The sequence below is a fragment of the Artemia sp. Qi Xiang Cuo genome, chromosome 20 (assembly GCF_049724085.1).
Source record: "Artemia sp. Qi Xiang Cuo chromosome 20, ASM4972408v1, whole genome shotgun sequence".
In the NCBI taxonomy this organism is placed as follows: domain Eukaryota; kingdom Metazoa; phylum Arthropoda; class Branchiopoda; order Anostraca; family Artemiidae; genus Artemia; species Artemia sp. Qi Xiang Cuo.
This window is the reverse complement of record NC_142813.1, coordinates 23860310-23877070: the sequence shown is the minus strand read 5'-3', so window position 1 is coordinate 23877070 and position 16761 is coordinate 23860310. Positions and strand designations below refer to the sequence as shown.

General features: G+C 39.8%; 1 protein-coding gene across 1 annotated transcript in view; it reads right to left on the bottom strand.

The window, feature by feature from the left end:
• Nucleotides 1–16761, bottom strand: part of LOC148940026 (uncharacterized) — a 47302-nt gene that overhangs the window by 8719 nt on the left and 21822 nt on the right. Inside the window, exons 4-5 of the mRNA XM_089105967.1 lie at nt 2403–2523; nt 1022–1162 (exon numbers count right to left, since the gene is read on the bottom strand). Of these exons, the coding sequence (XP_088962093.1) occupies nt 1022–1162; nt 2403–2523 (262 nt within the window). The remainder of the gene's footprint in view (nt 1–1021; nt 1163–2402; nt 2524–16761) is intronic.

Sequence of the window (16761 nt, the reverse complement as noted above, 5' to 3'; positions counted from 1 at the left end):
TACTATGAAGCGAAGTTTATATACTATGATAAATATCATATCATACTATGAAATATCATACATACATATATATATAAATATATATATATATATATATATATATATATATATATATATATATATATATATCAAGCTTTGGTACTATTTGTGGGCTAGGAATTGGTATAATAAACGTTTTCCGTATTTTGGATCCTGTTGGGTGGTCTTTAGACGATTTTGGAGGCCTTACAAAAAGAGGGATTTGTATTAAACAATAAATCCAAAACAAGACTTTTAAAGAAGAACAAATTAACTTGTAGGCAACAGGTGCTTAAAACGAGCGGAGATCGAAAAAGACTAGAGACAAAATTGATATTGAGTGTGGGATTTTAATCGGAAAGGGCATGCAGAGTTGCATTCTAGTCGCTTTTTAAATAGATTTCAAAGATCTGTAATATAAAAAAAAGATATATATATATATGGAAATCTATGCTAAACTACAATAATTTAAATGCAGCTAAGGCATGTTTGTCAAATGGCATCATTATAATCAACTTAAAAATCGCTAAATGGTGTTGATGGCCTTCCTATGAGAAACTGACTTAGGTTTTTAGACTTGGTTTCAACTGAAGTTATGCTATGGATTGGAACACGCGGTATTTGGGTCAAGTCAGTTGGCGTTTGATTTTTTTACTTTATATATCTTGTGTTAAGACTTGTTTTTGAAAACTATTTAACTCGTTAAATTCAAACTCAGGGATTAAATTCACCTTGCGCAAGCTTAAAAATACAGCTGAAATAGGTTGATAGTCTTAAATTTGAATTAGTGAGCAAGAATCTGCTGCCATCTCTTCTTTTGAAGAAATAGTTCTACGTAATTAACGCTACCAGAGAGTTTGTAATAGCGAGTTTAGACTAATTGAATAATAAACCCGAGCGACCATTAGTCACGAAGCGAGTTATAGAGGTACTTTTATTTTTGAGGTGGTCAGATAGGATACATAACACACTAATTGAGAAATAGAGTTAGTGATCATTGTACCTCATAATTTTCGATGGGTTCCTTGAATGTTCCAGAATATATTTTCAAAACGTCGTCTTTCAATTGCTGGATCTTCTCAAGGACTAAAGACTCATTAGCGGCTCTATTCAGCCGCTCCCTTTCCAATGCACTTGCAAATCCCTATAAGATAAAATTGCAGTTCGAATGACCGTGGAATTTTCAAAATTTGAATGTGTTAAATTACAGAAAAAATAGAACTTCAATAGGACAGGAAACAGTAATCTTTTCTTTTCTTCTTCACTTTTATATATCAAAGCAATATGACAGAAAAGTTTTAGCTCAAAGAGTAGAATTTGCAGGAGGGGGACAGCCACCATCATATTTAAGATATTTTCCATATTATTCTTTAAAACAAATACATCTACGAGAATGTCCAACAGTTCTTAAAAATAAGCGCAAAAGGCGGGGGTTTATATAGTGGTAGCTCCTTCATAAATACGATAACCTGAATGTGATAAATTGGCGAGCCAAAATTGGATGTACAACAAAAACATGTTTTGTGAAAAGCGTTAAAATTTAAACAGCCATTCTAAATAATTCTAAGTACAAATAAATCATTCTAAGTACAAAAAAGGAGAGGGAACACTCATTCCAATTTCTTACCCCCTCTCTTTTCGCTATAGATAATACTTCAAGGGTGAATGTTCTAACACATGAGCAACATGATAAAGTTGAAAATTTGTATCATAATACTTATGAACGTTATAGGGTTCATTTAGTTATATATAATTATAGGTTTAGTCATATTTTAAATAATAAATTTTTTTGTTCGTATTTTTTTAAAGACAATCGGTAAACAACTAATTAGTAATTAGCAGCCGACCATCTCTGTAGCATTCAAGAAAGTATTACCCATAATAGAAGTATAGAGAGGAAAGAGGCAGTCCCCCTCCTATCGTATACTGTGTAGTTCAGATGCGCTTTAAGTAGTAACGTCGTTCATTACTTTTTAAAAGTCAATTTTTGTTTTCTTGTCTTAAATAAACATTTAAGGGTCACAATGAAAAGAATGAAGGCTTAGGGCAAATGCCAGGCAGCTTTTTAAAACTCTTCATACAAAAACCATTTCTTTGTCCTGGTATATTCTAAATACTTAACTTTTTACAGGGAGTATCAACACTAATATCAGTTACCCATGATAACCCCTTGAGTTTGGTGTGGGGGAAGGGGGTACTTTTTTGGGTAAAAAAAACTTCTTTTCATGGGATTTAAAGAATGGACCAATCTAGGAGGGTTGGCCTTTATAACTTGGACTCAGTCACCAGTACCACCTGAAAGGAAATATGGACCATTCCGAAGTTGTGTTATTATCCTTACTTCTATGGCACATTAGCAATAAAAATAAAAAGAAGAGACAAACCTGCATCTTTTGTCGTAGTTTTTTTATTTCTTCATCTTTTTGTCGGGACTTCCTCACTTCAGCGTTTATTCTGCTCGCAAAATCATCAGCATGTTGCTTTGGAATCTTCTCTGTACTTCCACTAAAACACGTTCAAATATTTCGTCAGCTAAACCTTGATAGGACCTTCAAGCAACAAGGCTAAGTAAAATTCAATTTTCGCCATGAAACTATCCATGTCGAGAACAAACTAGACACAGAAAACAAAGCGAAGAGGAAACACCTTATTTAGAAGATCTGACAATTGAAGAGGCTAATCTGCTGTTGAATTTGCCGCAGTTGAATTTTATTATTGCCAATTATTTACTAGTCTACCCGTCGCGCGTTACTGTAATCTAAAAGGAAAGGAACTTAAAGAAAAATCAGCCCCTCCCCCCAGAGAATCCCTTACTCCAAGAGAAATTCTTCCCCGCGGTTGATTTTCCCACGAAAAATTTCCCCAGTGTTTTAATAACGATTGCATTATTAAATTTAAAAGTATTTTAATATCTCCACCTAGAAAATTCTTTCCGTGGACGATTCTTCTGTCGATAAATCTTCCCCCTCTAGAAAATTTTCAACCACATCCTACAAAGATCCGACCCCCCCCCCCCACCTACAATACCCCTTCATTGGGGAATCGAGTCCATAAATCGATAAACGCAATAATGCAGTGAATCGATAAACATGAACCTTGATTTTTTCAAACGTCAATCTTTCCACGATAGGGTTAATCCATTTTGATTACATGAAGAGCCGGGAAAGGTATACTAATCAAATTCATTTTAATATTTAAAATTCCCTGATTTTTCAGAAACTGATTTTTTCTAAACGTCATAATTTTCACAATAAATTGAATCCCAGACTGAGTAAAGTTTACATTCTACTAGTTTGTTCCATCTATATGATGAATAATTGTTGTGCCTAGCTTACTTGTGTTGATATTTTTGCAAGGATAAAAGACATTATCAAAGGTAATTTATACCTATATTGACCCCTTTACTTTGAATTTCATTTCAAAACTCAAGTCAGCTGCCAACTACTGTTAGTGCTGAGATTTCTATAAGCTATAGTATAGGTATATGGAAGTAACGAGTAGTTTTGCTTGGTGATTTTAATTGCAATTTATCAGGAATAGGGATTCATCAATCAGCTTGTACGTCAATGATAACAAGTAAGTTTGGCGATTATTTTCGCGTTCTTGCGAAAGATGGCAATTTTACATATATACACAAAACTGGTCAAACTTCTAATCTAGATCATGTCGCTGTATCCCACAATCTCTCTGCTGAAGTGGTGAAGTTTATTTCGGACTATCAGCTATCTGACCATCTCTATATTACATCCATTGTCCTACTTGGCGGTTTCAAAGATGAGAATAATTATGTGATTCATCCTAGGCCAAAAACCCGTCGTGATTGGGCTGGAATCAATTCTGATTTGTTTTCTTCTTGAACGGGTTTTATTCTGAGTAAAGTTCGGGCTCCTTTCCACCTTTTGCAAAGGTCAACTAAATTGTCAAAATATGATGCGAGACTTTGCCAGGATACGTATGTAGCCAAAATCAGCCATGATATTCGTTTTGCCGAAAATCATTCTGTCCTACTTCGGAAAATATGCAAGGGTGTCATTCCAGGTTGGTCTTTGAACCCCGATCTCGTGGCTTTTTGCGTCGAAGCAAAATTTTGGTTCAATCTCTGGAAGGATTGCTACTATTCGGCAAGCGCTAAAAATGATAGAAATATTCTTTTTAGAATTATCCCTTGCAGAGATAGGTCTCTTTCATCTGTTGCATTCCTGATGAGGAATGGTATGCCTACTATGAATCCGAATTTGCTGCTCCTGATCAGAACCTTGAACTATTTTATGAAACTGAGTTAGATAATTTCCTTGATACAAGTCCCAAGAGAGAGTTCATTGTCAGGACAGCATCAGTTGTAGATGTCATTGGGCATTTAAAACCTAAATCATCCAAGGGTATCGACCACATCCGTGCTTTGCATTTGAAGTTTGGGGGAGAGGTATTAGTCCAACACTTGGCACTTTTAATGCAGATGATTTTTACACAGCGACTTGATCCCTCTTCTTTTTGCATTGGAGATCTTATCCTAATTCCCAAAAAAGGAAAACCAAACCCAGAATGTTCGTCATTTCGACCTATTACGATTGCGACTTCCTTTTGCAAAGTATTCGAGCTTCTTTGTCAGTCTGACCTTGAACAGACATGTCATACTTCACCTCACCAGTTCAGGTTCAAGCGGGGAATAGGCTGTGCTGATGCCCTTACAATTGTAGCCAATGTACTAATTGATACCGAATCCTCAAGAGAATGTCTAGTTCTCCATAGTCACGATATCAGACTTGCCTTTGATTCCCTAATCCACCCGGTTATGCTCCTCAAAGCGGCCAAACGTGGACAAAATTCTTCGGTGATTCACTGTCTTCGAGATATGTACTCTCGATTATGTATGCGCCTGAAACTACTTCCGGATAAAATATGCCCCCTATTCCACATACGAAACTCATTCCTGTCTTGAAATGTGCACGTCAAGGAGCAGTTTCTTCTCCTAATCTTTTCAATAATTGTGTGTTGGATGGCCAAGACCAGTGCCCTACATCTCTGTTACTATCTTCATTGAGTCTGTCTCTAGTTTGTTATGCAGATGACGTTTTAAGTCTCAGCCGTACCCTCCTTAAACTTGGCCTGCAATCTTAAACTTGACCTTCATTTCAATGCTGATAAGTCAGAAATAGGGCTTTTTAATTGGAAAGGTGAGCCACCGTCCTCTATAGCACTTGGCAGTGACACTGTTAGAGCTATTGACCACCTCGTTTATCTAGGTCTTCACATTGGTTCGTCGCTACGCCGCACCCGATCCCTTCTCCTAGACCATCTCGTACGAATTTGATTTTGTACGAATTTGATTTTTATTGGTTTTGTCGATATTTTTCTGGTACTATTGTTTTCTAATCTTTAGTTTTTTTTTCATATTTGCCCAGTCTTTTCAGGGGTGGCTCGAGGGGGGGGGGTGAGGGGGGAGATGATACCCCCCCCCCCCCTGCCTCTTGCTAAGTTGTATCAGTCGTTTATTTTGGCCTCGTCCAGGTCCCGGGCGCTCATCTCAGTCAGTGACAGTCCGAGTCGTTTTTCTTCCTCCTGGAAAGACTTTCACTCAAAGACAAGGTCGTTTAAATTAAACCAGGTTTCATAACCCCGTTAGGTCTCTGGTGAAATGATTCCCAAAGGGACTGGACTGGCAGCAACTCGCTTTGTTTCAAAACCTCTTCTTACTCGCATATAATTTTTGTCCCGGGGTGGCTCGAAGGGGGGGTGAGGGGGGTGATACACCCCCCCCCCCTGCCTCTTGCTAAGTTTTATCAGTCGTTTTTTGGCCTCATCCAGGTCCCGGGCACTCATCTCAGTCAGTGACACTCCGAGTCGTTTTTCTTCCTCCTTGAAAGACTTTCACTCAAAGACAAAGTCGTTTAAATTAAACCAGGTTTCATAACCCTATTAGGTCTTTGGTGAAATGATTCCCAAAGGGATTGGACTGGCAGCAACTCGCTTTGTTTCAAAACCTGTTCTTACTCGCATATAATTTTTGTCCCAAAGGGACTGGACTGGCAGCAACTCGCTTTGTTTCAAAACCTGTTCTTACTCGTATATAATTTGTGTCTGTCTCAGATAGGTCGTTCAGATTTAGCCTGTCAACATTATTGTAGGCTAGTTGTTAAAGTGAAGTGAAGTCTGACTGGATAACATGAATAAACCGAAAGTGAGAGACAAGATTACGTGCAAGGACTGTGGGTCAAACTTTGACTACGAGTGGAAAAGAAGGCATGAAATTTCTAAACACAATGGAAAAGCAATCAGAATTCAAATGACAGGAGCCCCGCGAAACCCCTTTGAAGCAAGTGTATCTAGGACAGTGAAAAAAGCTCGATTACAAAACGAGTTTGATGCTGAGGTGGATACAGCGCTTGAAAAGGACAAGGAAGATTTGGCCATGTACCCAGAATTTGTTTCCCAGGGCAGGGGTGGTTCTGAAGACGCTGGAATAGCTCATTCAAGTCGGGAGGTAAGTTTTTGGCTTCGACTCTAGTGAAACGTAATTACAAACTCGGCTTGTCTGCGAAACTTTCCGTGGAGATGTCCCCACAACATAATTTCCTCTTGGCAAACGCCCCCATGGCGAAACGTCCCCAAACATAAATTTAGTACTTCGCCTTGGTCTTAAGGTGCATTGTCGTTAAATAGCAGCCGACTTTGGTTTTAAATTGAAAAGAAAAAAGGTAAACTTAAAAAGTGTTATAATTACAACTTTCTTCGATTTTTTTTTGTTTTTGCTGTATTATTGTGGTTTATTGTGATAAAGAAAGTTATAATGATATAAATCGTTTTTTAGGTTTTGTTATTGTTATTAAATTTAATAGTTTGTTTTAGTTCCTTTTTTTTTGGGGGGGGGAGGGGGGACATTACGGGTCACTATTTGGAAAAGTTTTATGAGTTGGTAAGAGACAGCCACCGTAAGAAGAGTTTCCTGTGGTTGGAACGACACCCTTTTCTACGGTTAAGGCAAGTTTTTTATAATGAAACAGTTTTAGGTAGTGTATGGTGACTTATTGTGTGTCCAGTTCGGCTGCTAATTGATATTTAAAAAAAGTGTAGGTGACACATAAAAGTTAAGAATTAGATTTGTTGCTTAAAGTAAATTTGTTGTCACTGAAAGGAGGGAGGTGGGATTAAAAAAAAGAAAAAAAAAAAAAAAAAGGCGTATTGTCGAAGTAAAAACAAGACCAAAGATTTCGATGGGATCCCAAAAATGGAATATTAATTGGACTTCTTGGTCCAGACAATCGGGTTTGTAGATTTCCGGTCTTCGCCAGACCCGTAAGCATGTTAGCATTTATCCCTAATCAACCACTTGAAAATGTAAAAAAAAAATGATACCGAAGTGGGGTTTTCGACGGATTACGACCAACCGGCTATTCCGCTGAGAAGATCAAGTTCAGATATGGATTCAGCAGCTATGTTTACGCCTAAATATCATCTCCAGTCGACAATCGAATTTAGAAAAATCTTTTACTTTTACTGAATTCCCAATTTTAGCAATTCCGTGCGAACTACTTGCCGGCAGGAAAATAAAGCTCAAAAACAGATTCAGCGTGTTTCATTACCCCTATACCGAAACTCTAATTAAGATCAGAAAAATATTTTTACCAATTTTGGCCGGAATCCGGGCAAACTAATTGTCCGGCAAAAATATAAAGTGACGGATGAGCAAGTATGGATTCAGTATGCAATTTTACTCTATTTCGAATTTATAATCGACTTCATAACAAATTTAATTACTAGTACACTAAATTTCCGGTTAAAAACGAATGCAGTATGTCTCCTTACCCCTTATACTTCGGATTTTGTTTTCGTTTTACCAAATTTCCGGGTTTGGCAGGATTCTGAGCGAACTAATTGTCCGGCCCAAAAAACTTCAGATACAGATTTAGCATGCATCCTTACCCCTGTGCCGAATCTGTAATCGACTTGACTTACTTAATTTATGTCTCCTGCCGGGTGCTGCTCGGCGTAGAGAGTGACGTCTGCCTCCTCCATCCCCTTCGGTACATGGCAAGCGTCTGCACATCGCTCAACCCGATACTTGTCATCACCAAGAACTAGGACAGGCTGTCAGACCATCGTTTCTTCGGTTGGCCGCGAGGTCGCTTCCAACCGGCTTTGACAGGGTCGAAGTCATGGACCGTTTTCGCAGGTATGTGTAGAGGCATTCGAAGTAGGTGTCCGAACCATCGTAGTGTTCGCTCGGCTGCTTGGGTCGAAAACCGAGACTGCTTGGTGAGCTGCAGCAGCTTCTCATTGCTGACGAAGTCAAACCATCGTAGACCTTCGATCCTCCTCAGGCTCTTCGACTGAAACACATCAATTGCCTTGAGGGTTGCGGCTGAAGCTTGCCACGTCTCAGCTCCATAGAGCATCACAGAACCGACGAGGGCGTTGAAAATCCGCAGCTTCGTTGTGCGACTGATGTTCGGTTTTCGCCAGAGGTGACGGTTCAATCTGCCCATGGCAGAAGACGCTTTGGATATTCTCGCTTGTAGTTCAGAAAGAAGTGAGCCATCTGAAGAAATTATGGAGCCTAGGTAGGTGAACCTTTGGACAACTTCGATTCTAGTGGTGCTATCCAGGCTAACTGAAGGATTGGCAGCAGGAGAGGATGGGTCAATGGCCATGATTTTCGTTTTAGTCCAGTTTATCTGCAGTCCTACTTTGGCAGCCTCTTCTCGTAGGATTCGAAGCGCTTCCAGCAACTGCTCCATGGAGTCCGCCAGAATGGCTAAGTCATCGGTAAAATCATCATCTGTAATGACACGATCTCCAAACTTGAGTCCAAAGCTGAGACATGAAGTAGTCCTAGTCATAACGTAGTCTATGATGACATTGAAGAGCTCTGGGGCAACTGCACATCCTTGGCGCACTCCTGTCGTGATTTGGAAGAACGGGCTGCGGCGGCCGTTCACTTCAACACAGCTCTCCGTCCCATGGTGTAGAGCTTTGAAGAGTCTGCAGTATTTCTCGGGGAGGCCTGTCGATTCTAGAATCCGCCAAAGAGCTTCTCGGTCCACTGAGTCGAACGCAGCACGGAAGTTGACGAAGGTAATAAAAGCTTTTTGTCGGAACTCCGTGGCTTTTTCTATGATTTGTCGGATCGTAAAAATCTGCTCGATGGTTGAACGGTCAGACATGAAACCAGCTTGCTCCGGTCGCCGGATTTTACGAATGATATTTTGACATCGATCTAGCAGGACCATTGAGAAAAGTTTTCCCGGGACAGACAGTAGGGTTATTCCACGGTAGTTCAAGCAGTCGCTTCTAGAACCTTTCCACCTCCATAAAGGGATAATGACACCCTTCCGCCAATCTTCGGGAATTATATCGGTTTGCCGGATTGTAGAGAACAAGGTGTGGAGAAACAGGAGCATAACAGGACCTGCATATATTAGCAGCTCCGCACTCAGGCCACAGATACCGGCAGCGTTATTGTTCTTGAGCCTTTTTACTGCATTTCCAATTTCTGATGGGCTGAAAGGCTCGTCTGGAGGAGCATCTGTTTCGTATCTTGGACTGCCAGGTTGGCTGGGACTATCAGTAGGAGGCATAGACGGGCTAGTGTTGTTCAGGAGTGAGCAGAAGTGGCCCTTCCACCGCTCGAGACAAGAACCCTCATCAGAGAGAAGTGTCCCATCCCTGGATAGGACGGTCGAAAACGAATTCAGTATGTGTCCTTACCCCTACATCGAACCTCTAATCAACTACAGATACAACTTTTACTGTTAATCATTTTTCCGGTTTTGGCTGGATTCCGGGCGAACTATTTGTCCAGCAAGAAAATTAGTTTCAGATATGGATCCAGCACGTCTCCTTACACCTCTAAACCGACTATGTTATTTACTTTTAAAATATCTTTAACTAACCCCCACCCCTAGATATAGAGCTACATAGCCCATCTACGAAACTGACCTGTACTTTGACCCAAAGAATCCTCACACCAAGTTTGACCAAGACACATATAGGCCTACCCCTTCGAGAGTTATCATGCTTACAGACGCACAAATTGTACAAAGTCATAGATATCCTGTCACTTACGTTTGAGATCCCAAAATTTTAAGATTTTGCATCGAATATTTAGTAACAGTCTTATAGGCACGAAAAAGCGGATGTGGGACCAGTTGCGTAGGATAATCACCGTTTCCCTCAAAATATACAGTCTTGTCCTGGAATGGCCTCGTACATTAGTGATCCTAGGTCGTTTAAAGCAAAGGTTGCAGCAGTAGCAGTGCTTTCTGTATTTACTGCGGAAAACTTGAAATCCCGGTATTTCTGACTAACTATCTCCTCGTAGTCAAGCAGACCAAAGGTTTCGATGGGATCCCAAAAAGTGGAATATTTATTAGACTTCTTTGTCCAGACAATCGGGTCTTGTAGATTTCCGATCATTGCCAGGCTCCGAAAACAGGTTAACATTCACCCTTAAAAACCACCTGAAAATTTAATTCTGCATCGCAATCCAAATCAAAGCTCTATATGATTTCAGAATCAAATCTAGCTTTCTATCTAATTTTCGGATTGCAGGATTCCATACGAATTCTTTGTCCAGTGAAGAAAATAAAGTTTAGCCAATACATATTCAGTACTTATTTTTACTCCGAACTCGAATCTCTAATCGACTTTAAAAGAAACTTCTACCTATAGCCAATTTCCGGTTGTGGCCGGATTCCGGGTGAACTGCTTATCCTTCAAAAAAATACAGATCAAAAATGAATTCAGCATTTCTCCTTATCCCTATATCGAATCTCTAATCAACTTTAAAAATAAAATTTAATTCTACCAAATTCCCGGTTTTGGCATTAACGAACTTGACCTGTACTTTGACCCAAAGGATTCTCACACCAATTTTGAACAAAATAACTCAATCCCTTGCTAGGTATCCGTCACTAACGTTTTAGGATCAGAAAAAGTGGAAGCCTAACCTGGCTCGAAAAGAGTCAAACAAGGAGAATGCAAAAATCAGTGTAGTTCCGTTAGGGTGGATAAGAATGGACTAAGAAGTTCGAGATCTCGGAGTCTGACGTAAGTAAGATAAGGCGGGTCTGATGCTTTGATAAAACCAATCAGACAGATTAAAAAATCAATCAACTAAATATCGCAGAAAAGCCTGATCAAGGAGTTATGTCACAAACATGAAAACAAACGAGAGATCAACTGATATAGCCCACAAATAAGCCAATAAAATATAGCACAAAAAGAAGAAAGGACACACTACAAAATTTCGTGGTCTTAAATTAATCCACTTTGAAAGAATATTATTATATTTAGCCGTGAACATTTTTTTGGGATCCCAAAACGTAAGTGATGGATACCAATTTATCCGTCTGTCTGTCTGTTAGCACTATAACTCTCGAAGGGGTTGAGATAATTTGTTCAAACTTGGTGCATTTTGGTCAAAGTAAAGGTCGAGCTCGTATATGGGGTCCCTAGCTCTATATTTGGGTGTGAGGGAGGGGATTTCAAGTTAAGGAACGAACAAATATTTTTTAAATGCCAATGAGATAGTCACTTTAGGGGTAAGTAGAAATGCTGAATAAAATGCTGAAATTTATTTTGAAGCCGGATAATTGGTTCGCCCAGAATCCCGCCAAAACCGGAAATTTGAAGGATATTCCTGAAGCTTATTAGAGGGTCGACATAGGGGTAAGGAGACATTCTGAGTCCGTTTTTGGCTTCATTTTCTTACCGGATAAGCAGTTCGCCCGGAATCTGGTTTGTAAGAAGGTAAAAGTTGTTCCTGAAGCTGATTATAGGGTTGACACAGGGGTAAGGAGACATTCTGAATACGCTTGTCAGCTTCATTTTCTTACCGGACAAGCAGTTCAACCGGAAAGCCGAAACCGGTAATTTGGCGGAAGGTAAAAGTTGTTCCTGAAGCTTATTAGAGGGTCGACATAGGGGTAAGTAGACATGCTGAATCCAAACCTGAAATTTATTTTGACGCTGGAACATTGAGTTCGCCTGGAATCCGGTTTGAAAGAAGGTAAAAGTTGTTCCTGAAGCTGATTAGAGGGTCGATATAGGAGTAAGGAGACATTCTGAATCCGTTTTTCAGCTTCATTTCTTACCGGACAAGTAGTTCACCCAGAATCCGGCCAAAACCGGTTTTGGGGCGGTCTCCGGCGAAATTGTGTTTACTGACAATTTTGTTTCAGGAAATGCATGTTTCAGTTACCAAGGAAACACTTGGCATTAGAACACCGACCTTGACAGAACACCTAGCGACAGAAACGAGAGATAAATTCGAAACCGGAGAAGACTTCATGCCATCGGTCAACACAAATGATGAGAAGGAGTCAGATATAGGGCAAGAGGTCTCCGATCAAGGACACAAATGAAACTCTTTTCATGTGTCGCCAAGCTGGAGTACATTATATCAGTAGTTGCTGGTTCCAATGACATAGTTAAGACCGTCCGGGAAAATTCTGCGTTGAATGCAAGAGATATCTTGGTGGAATTACAATCTACATCATCTTCTGTGTTTGAGCTGTGCAAGGAACTAAAAGTCGATTGCACTGAAGAACTTCTTAACATTTCGGCAACTAGTGGAGTTGTTGTCGAAAATCACAGTGACGACTCCAAAAGTGCAGTTCACAAGGATCCTGGAATAAGGAAGCCAATCTCTAGCGAAAACCAAAGGAAATACCTGATTTCATGTGGTCCTAATCAACCAAAGCTGAGTGTGTTCCCAGCTGATCCGTCAATATAAAAAAAGAAACAGTGTCGTTTTCACCCCGGCTGGTATGAAGATTACCAGTTCTTAGAGTACAGTATCAAGAAAGATGCTGCCTTCTGCCACGTTTGCTCGCTTTTCCCTAGTGATCCGGGGCGAGACCAGTCCGAAAACACTTGGGTGGAAGACGGTGTGTGGCAATGGCACAAAATGAAGAGCCAGGGAAAAGCAAAGAAAGGAAAACTGGCTAGTCACTTCTCTTCCGGGTCACACAAAGCAGCTTTGTCGGATTATTGTCACTTCGTCAGCAGTAGTGGTCATGTTGATTTCCTACATATTAAAAGAACTGGAGCTAAGCTTTGGCAACAAGAAAAAGATGAAGAGACAAACAGAAAAATTGTGACAATTCTTTTGGACGTTGCAAGAACCCTAGCGAGACAAGGCATTGCATTTAGAAGAATGGAAGAGCAAGACGGCAGCTTTGTTCAATTTGTTCAACTTCTAGCGAAATATGTGCCTGCTCTTGAAGCTTGGTTAAATGATTCTCGGTATAGACCATACAAAGTTACCTATCTACATAAAATGTCCTAGAACGAGTTTATTGAATTGCTTTCAGCAGAAGTCAGGGAGAAGATCCTTGACGAAGCCCTGGATTCGGAATTTTATTCTGTGATGGCAGATACGACACCTGATGCTTCACATTCTGATAAGCTTGCAGTCGTAATCCGCACCATCAGCTCGGAAGGGATGCCTAGAGAGAGACTATTAGATGTTAGCGAGGCAAGTGACAAAACCGGTCAGGGTATAGTAGAATCTATAATAGGAACACTGACAAGGAGAGGAATTCCGCTGGATAAACTAGCTTTTCAGTCGTATGACTATGCATGTGCAATGTCTGGTCAGTTTAATGAAGCCCAGCAGAAAGTATCGGAACTTCTCAGTCGCCGTGTGACTTATATACCCTACCAGGCCCACAGACTAAACACCGAGATGGAGCATAGTTGCAATTCATCTCTCTTGATAACCGAGCTTTTCAATATCCTCGAAGAAATGTATGTGTTCTTCTCTTCCATCTACAAAGCGTTTTGCCGCCCTTAAAGAAAAACTCTCTTCGATTAAAAACAACCTTAATCTCTAAAACTTATCACAAACTCGGCGGAGCGCGAGGACTGATACCGTACACGCAGTGATAACTTCGTTTAAATCAATAGTGTCAGCCTTTGCCGAAATAAAACAGACGAAGATCACCGATATAAAGACGAAAGCACAAGCCTGCGGCCCCCTAAAAAGGATTCTCAACTTTAATTGTATCGCCTGCTTCATGCTCATGAAACATATCATGTACAATGCCCGGATTACAAAAAAGAAGCTTGAAGAAGAGGAAATGAACATAATCGACGCAATTGAGATGCTAGACGCTACGAAGAAACTTTTTGAAAGAATATCTTGTGAGGAAATGAACAGTTTAATTGACAGTGCAGCACAGTTTGCCAAAGGGATTGAAGTGAACCCAGAGGCTCATTTTATCAGACACCATCGTCGGAGACTTGGACCATCTCGTTATGACAGCCGAGCTCAAAGTCAAGCCGATATCTCAATGCATCAGTTCTATAGACAATATTTCAGAATCTTGCTTGACAAGTTGACTACAATGATGGGAGATCATCTCAGAGCTTGCCTTGCCAATTTTCTGCCATTTTGTACCTTACTCCAGCCTCCTTTGAACTAAAGTATCTCAGTTGCAGATATTGAGCAAGCAACAAAGTTTTTCCCAAACCAGGAAAGAGCTCCAGACGCTACTGCTCTTCAAGTAGAGCTTGAAGTTTTGTTCCAGTTTTGCCAAGACGCTGCTTGCTTCAGAGAAGTCCTTTGTGAAGGACATCGCCGGAACCGTCAGCTTAAGCAAGCCAGTCGTCGTGGCAGCGACTGCACCTGTTGCAGTTGCAGCTGCCGAAAGAACATTCAGCAAACTCAAGTTTGTGAAGAATTGGCTGAGAACTACCATGCTTGATTCTCGGCTGGATTCCCTCCTGTTGTTGGCGAGTGAGAAAGACCTCACCGATGGTGTAGACTTAAACAAGATTATTCAACCTTGGTCCATTTTTAAGAAGAGTCGAATCCAGATTCAAAATTTTGTTATCTGTGTATTTGTGCGTGTAGTGTTCAGTTTTTGTCCTTCTTTGTTCCCGTAGATAAGTATAAATGATAAAACACTATTGTCTATGAAATTTGTAGGTAATGACGAGTCGTAAAATATGATGGCTGAGAACTGCCATGCTTGATTCTCGGCTGGATTCCCTCATGTTTTTGGCGAGTGAGAAAGACCTCACCGATGGTGTAGACTTACACAAGATTGTTCAGCGGCGGTCTATTTTGAAGAAGAGGCGAATCCAGATTTAAGCTTTTCTTAGTTGTGTATTTGCGCATGTAATGTTCCGTTTTTGTCCTTCATTGTTCCCGTAGATAAGTATAAATGATAAAACAATATTGTCTTTGAAATTCGTAGGTAATTACGAGTTGTAGAATATGATCTAAAAGTTTTTTAAATGAAGGTTCTCAACCCCCCCCCCCCTGGCCTGAGTGCTTCGAGCCAACCCTGAGTCCTTTTCAAGTTTTTGTAGATGGGTTTTCAATAAATAAATAAATAATGTGAAGTACTTAATAAATTTATTTTGATTATTACATATGCAAAAAGCCAGAAAAAGATATACAAGTCAAACTGATTTTAATATGGACAATTCTCCCTCCCCCCCCTTCATCCCCATCTCCACGGAAAGTTTTCCCCAAATGTGAAATAAAGTATAGTATTTTTAAATTTGAAAATTAATGTTGAATATCAAATTCAGAGAGATTACTGTAAAAGAAATTTTATAATTCCGAAAGCGTGTTGGATGACAGAATTCATAATTAAGTAACCACCGAATTGAATATATAGAAAATGTGAATAATTTGACCAAAAAGAACTCTCAATTATTTGTGCTGAGGGATCGGAACTCTAATTTCAGTATGCACGAAGATTTAAGAGGGAAATGGGGGGGGGGGGGGGGAGTGAGGGAAGAAAAGATTTTATAGAATATACCCAATAGCTTCGCAAGAGGGTACTCAACAGCCTCTTAAAGTTTCTTGCCGCTCGGATGAACAGTGTAGTAATGCATAGAGGGCAAACAGACAGACACACATACATTCTATTTTGTATATATACAGATTCGTTGTTATATAGGTAGTTGTTCTTTTTCGGCAAAATTCACGGCGCAAGGTCCTATGGTGGCTCGATGTCCCGCTAAATGCGGGACATCGCAAAAAAAATCTCAGCAGACACCGTTCAACTACTATGGTGTTAGCAAAACCAACAACTGTGCTACACTTGAAGATATCAAATTTCAAATTACATTCTATGCTTCATTTAGCGTCTATGATTAAGATAAACTAAATTCGGCTAGATTTTGTCTTCGAACTTTATTAATCTCACCGCAAGGCCTAAAACATTAATTTTGTCATAGGTCTGCCAAACTTAGGAAATAATTGAGAGGATTCCTAAAAAAAATATTGTTTCAAAAAAGTAGCGTTAAGAATTGAAAATGTTTTAAGAAAAACGGAGAGGAGAAAAGAGAGCACAAATGCTGACTTGTTACAGGACTATAAAAAAATAACATTTTCTCAAACGAAAGTAACGGACAGCGTCAAAAAGAACCTGAAATTAGGTATTCTTTTCTTAGATCAAACTGCCATTCTATGACCAACAAATAAATTTTCAAATGGGGATAAATCCATTTATTTAGACAGTGGAAAAAACAGATACAAAAATCCTTCTTCAATCCAGGAATTGAATATAAAGAAAATGTGAATAATTTGACCAAAAAGAACTCTCAGTTATTTGTGCTGAGGGATCTCTAATTTCAGTATGCGCGAAAAGATTTAAGAGTGGCATGAGGAGGGGAGTGAGGAGAGGAAATATTTTATGTACCTAATAGCTTCGCAAGAGTGTAATCAACAGCCTCATTAAGGTTCTTGCCGATCGGATGAATGCACAGAGGGCAAACAGACAG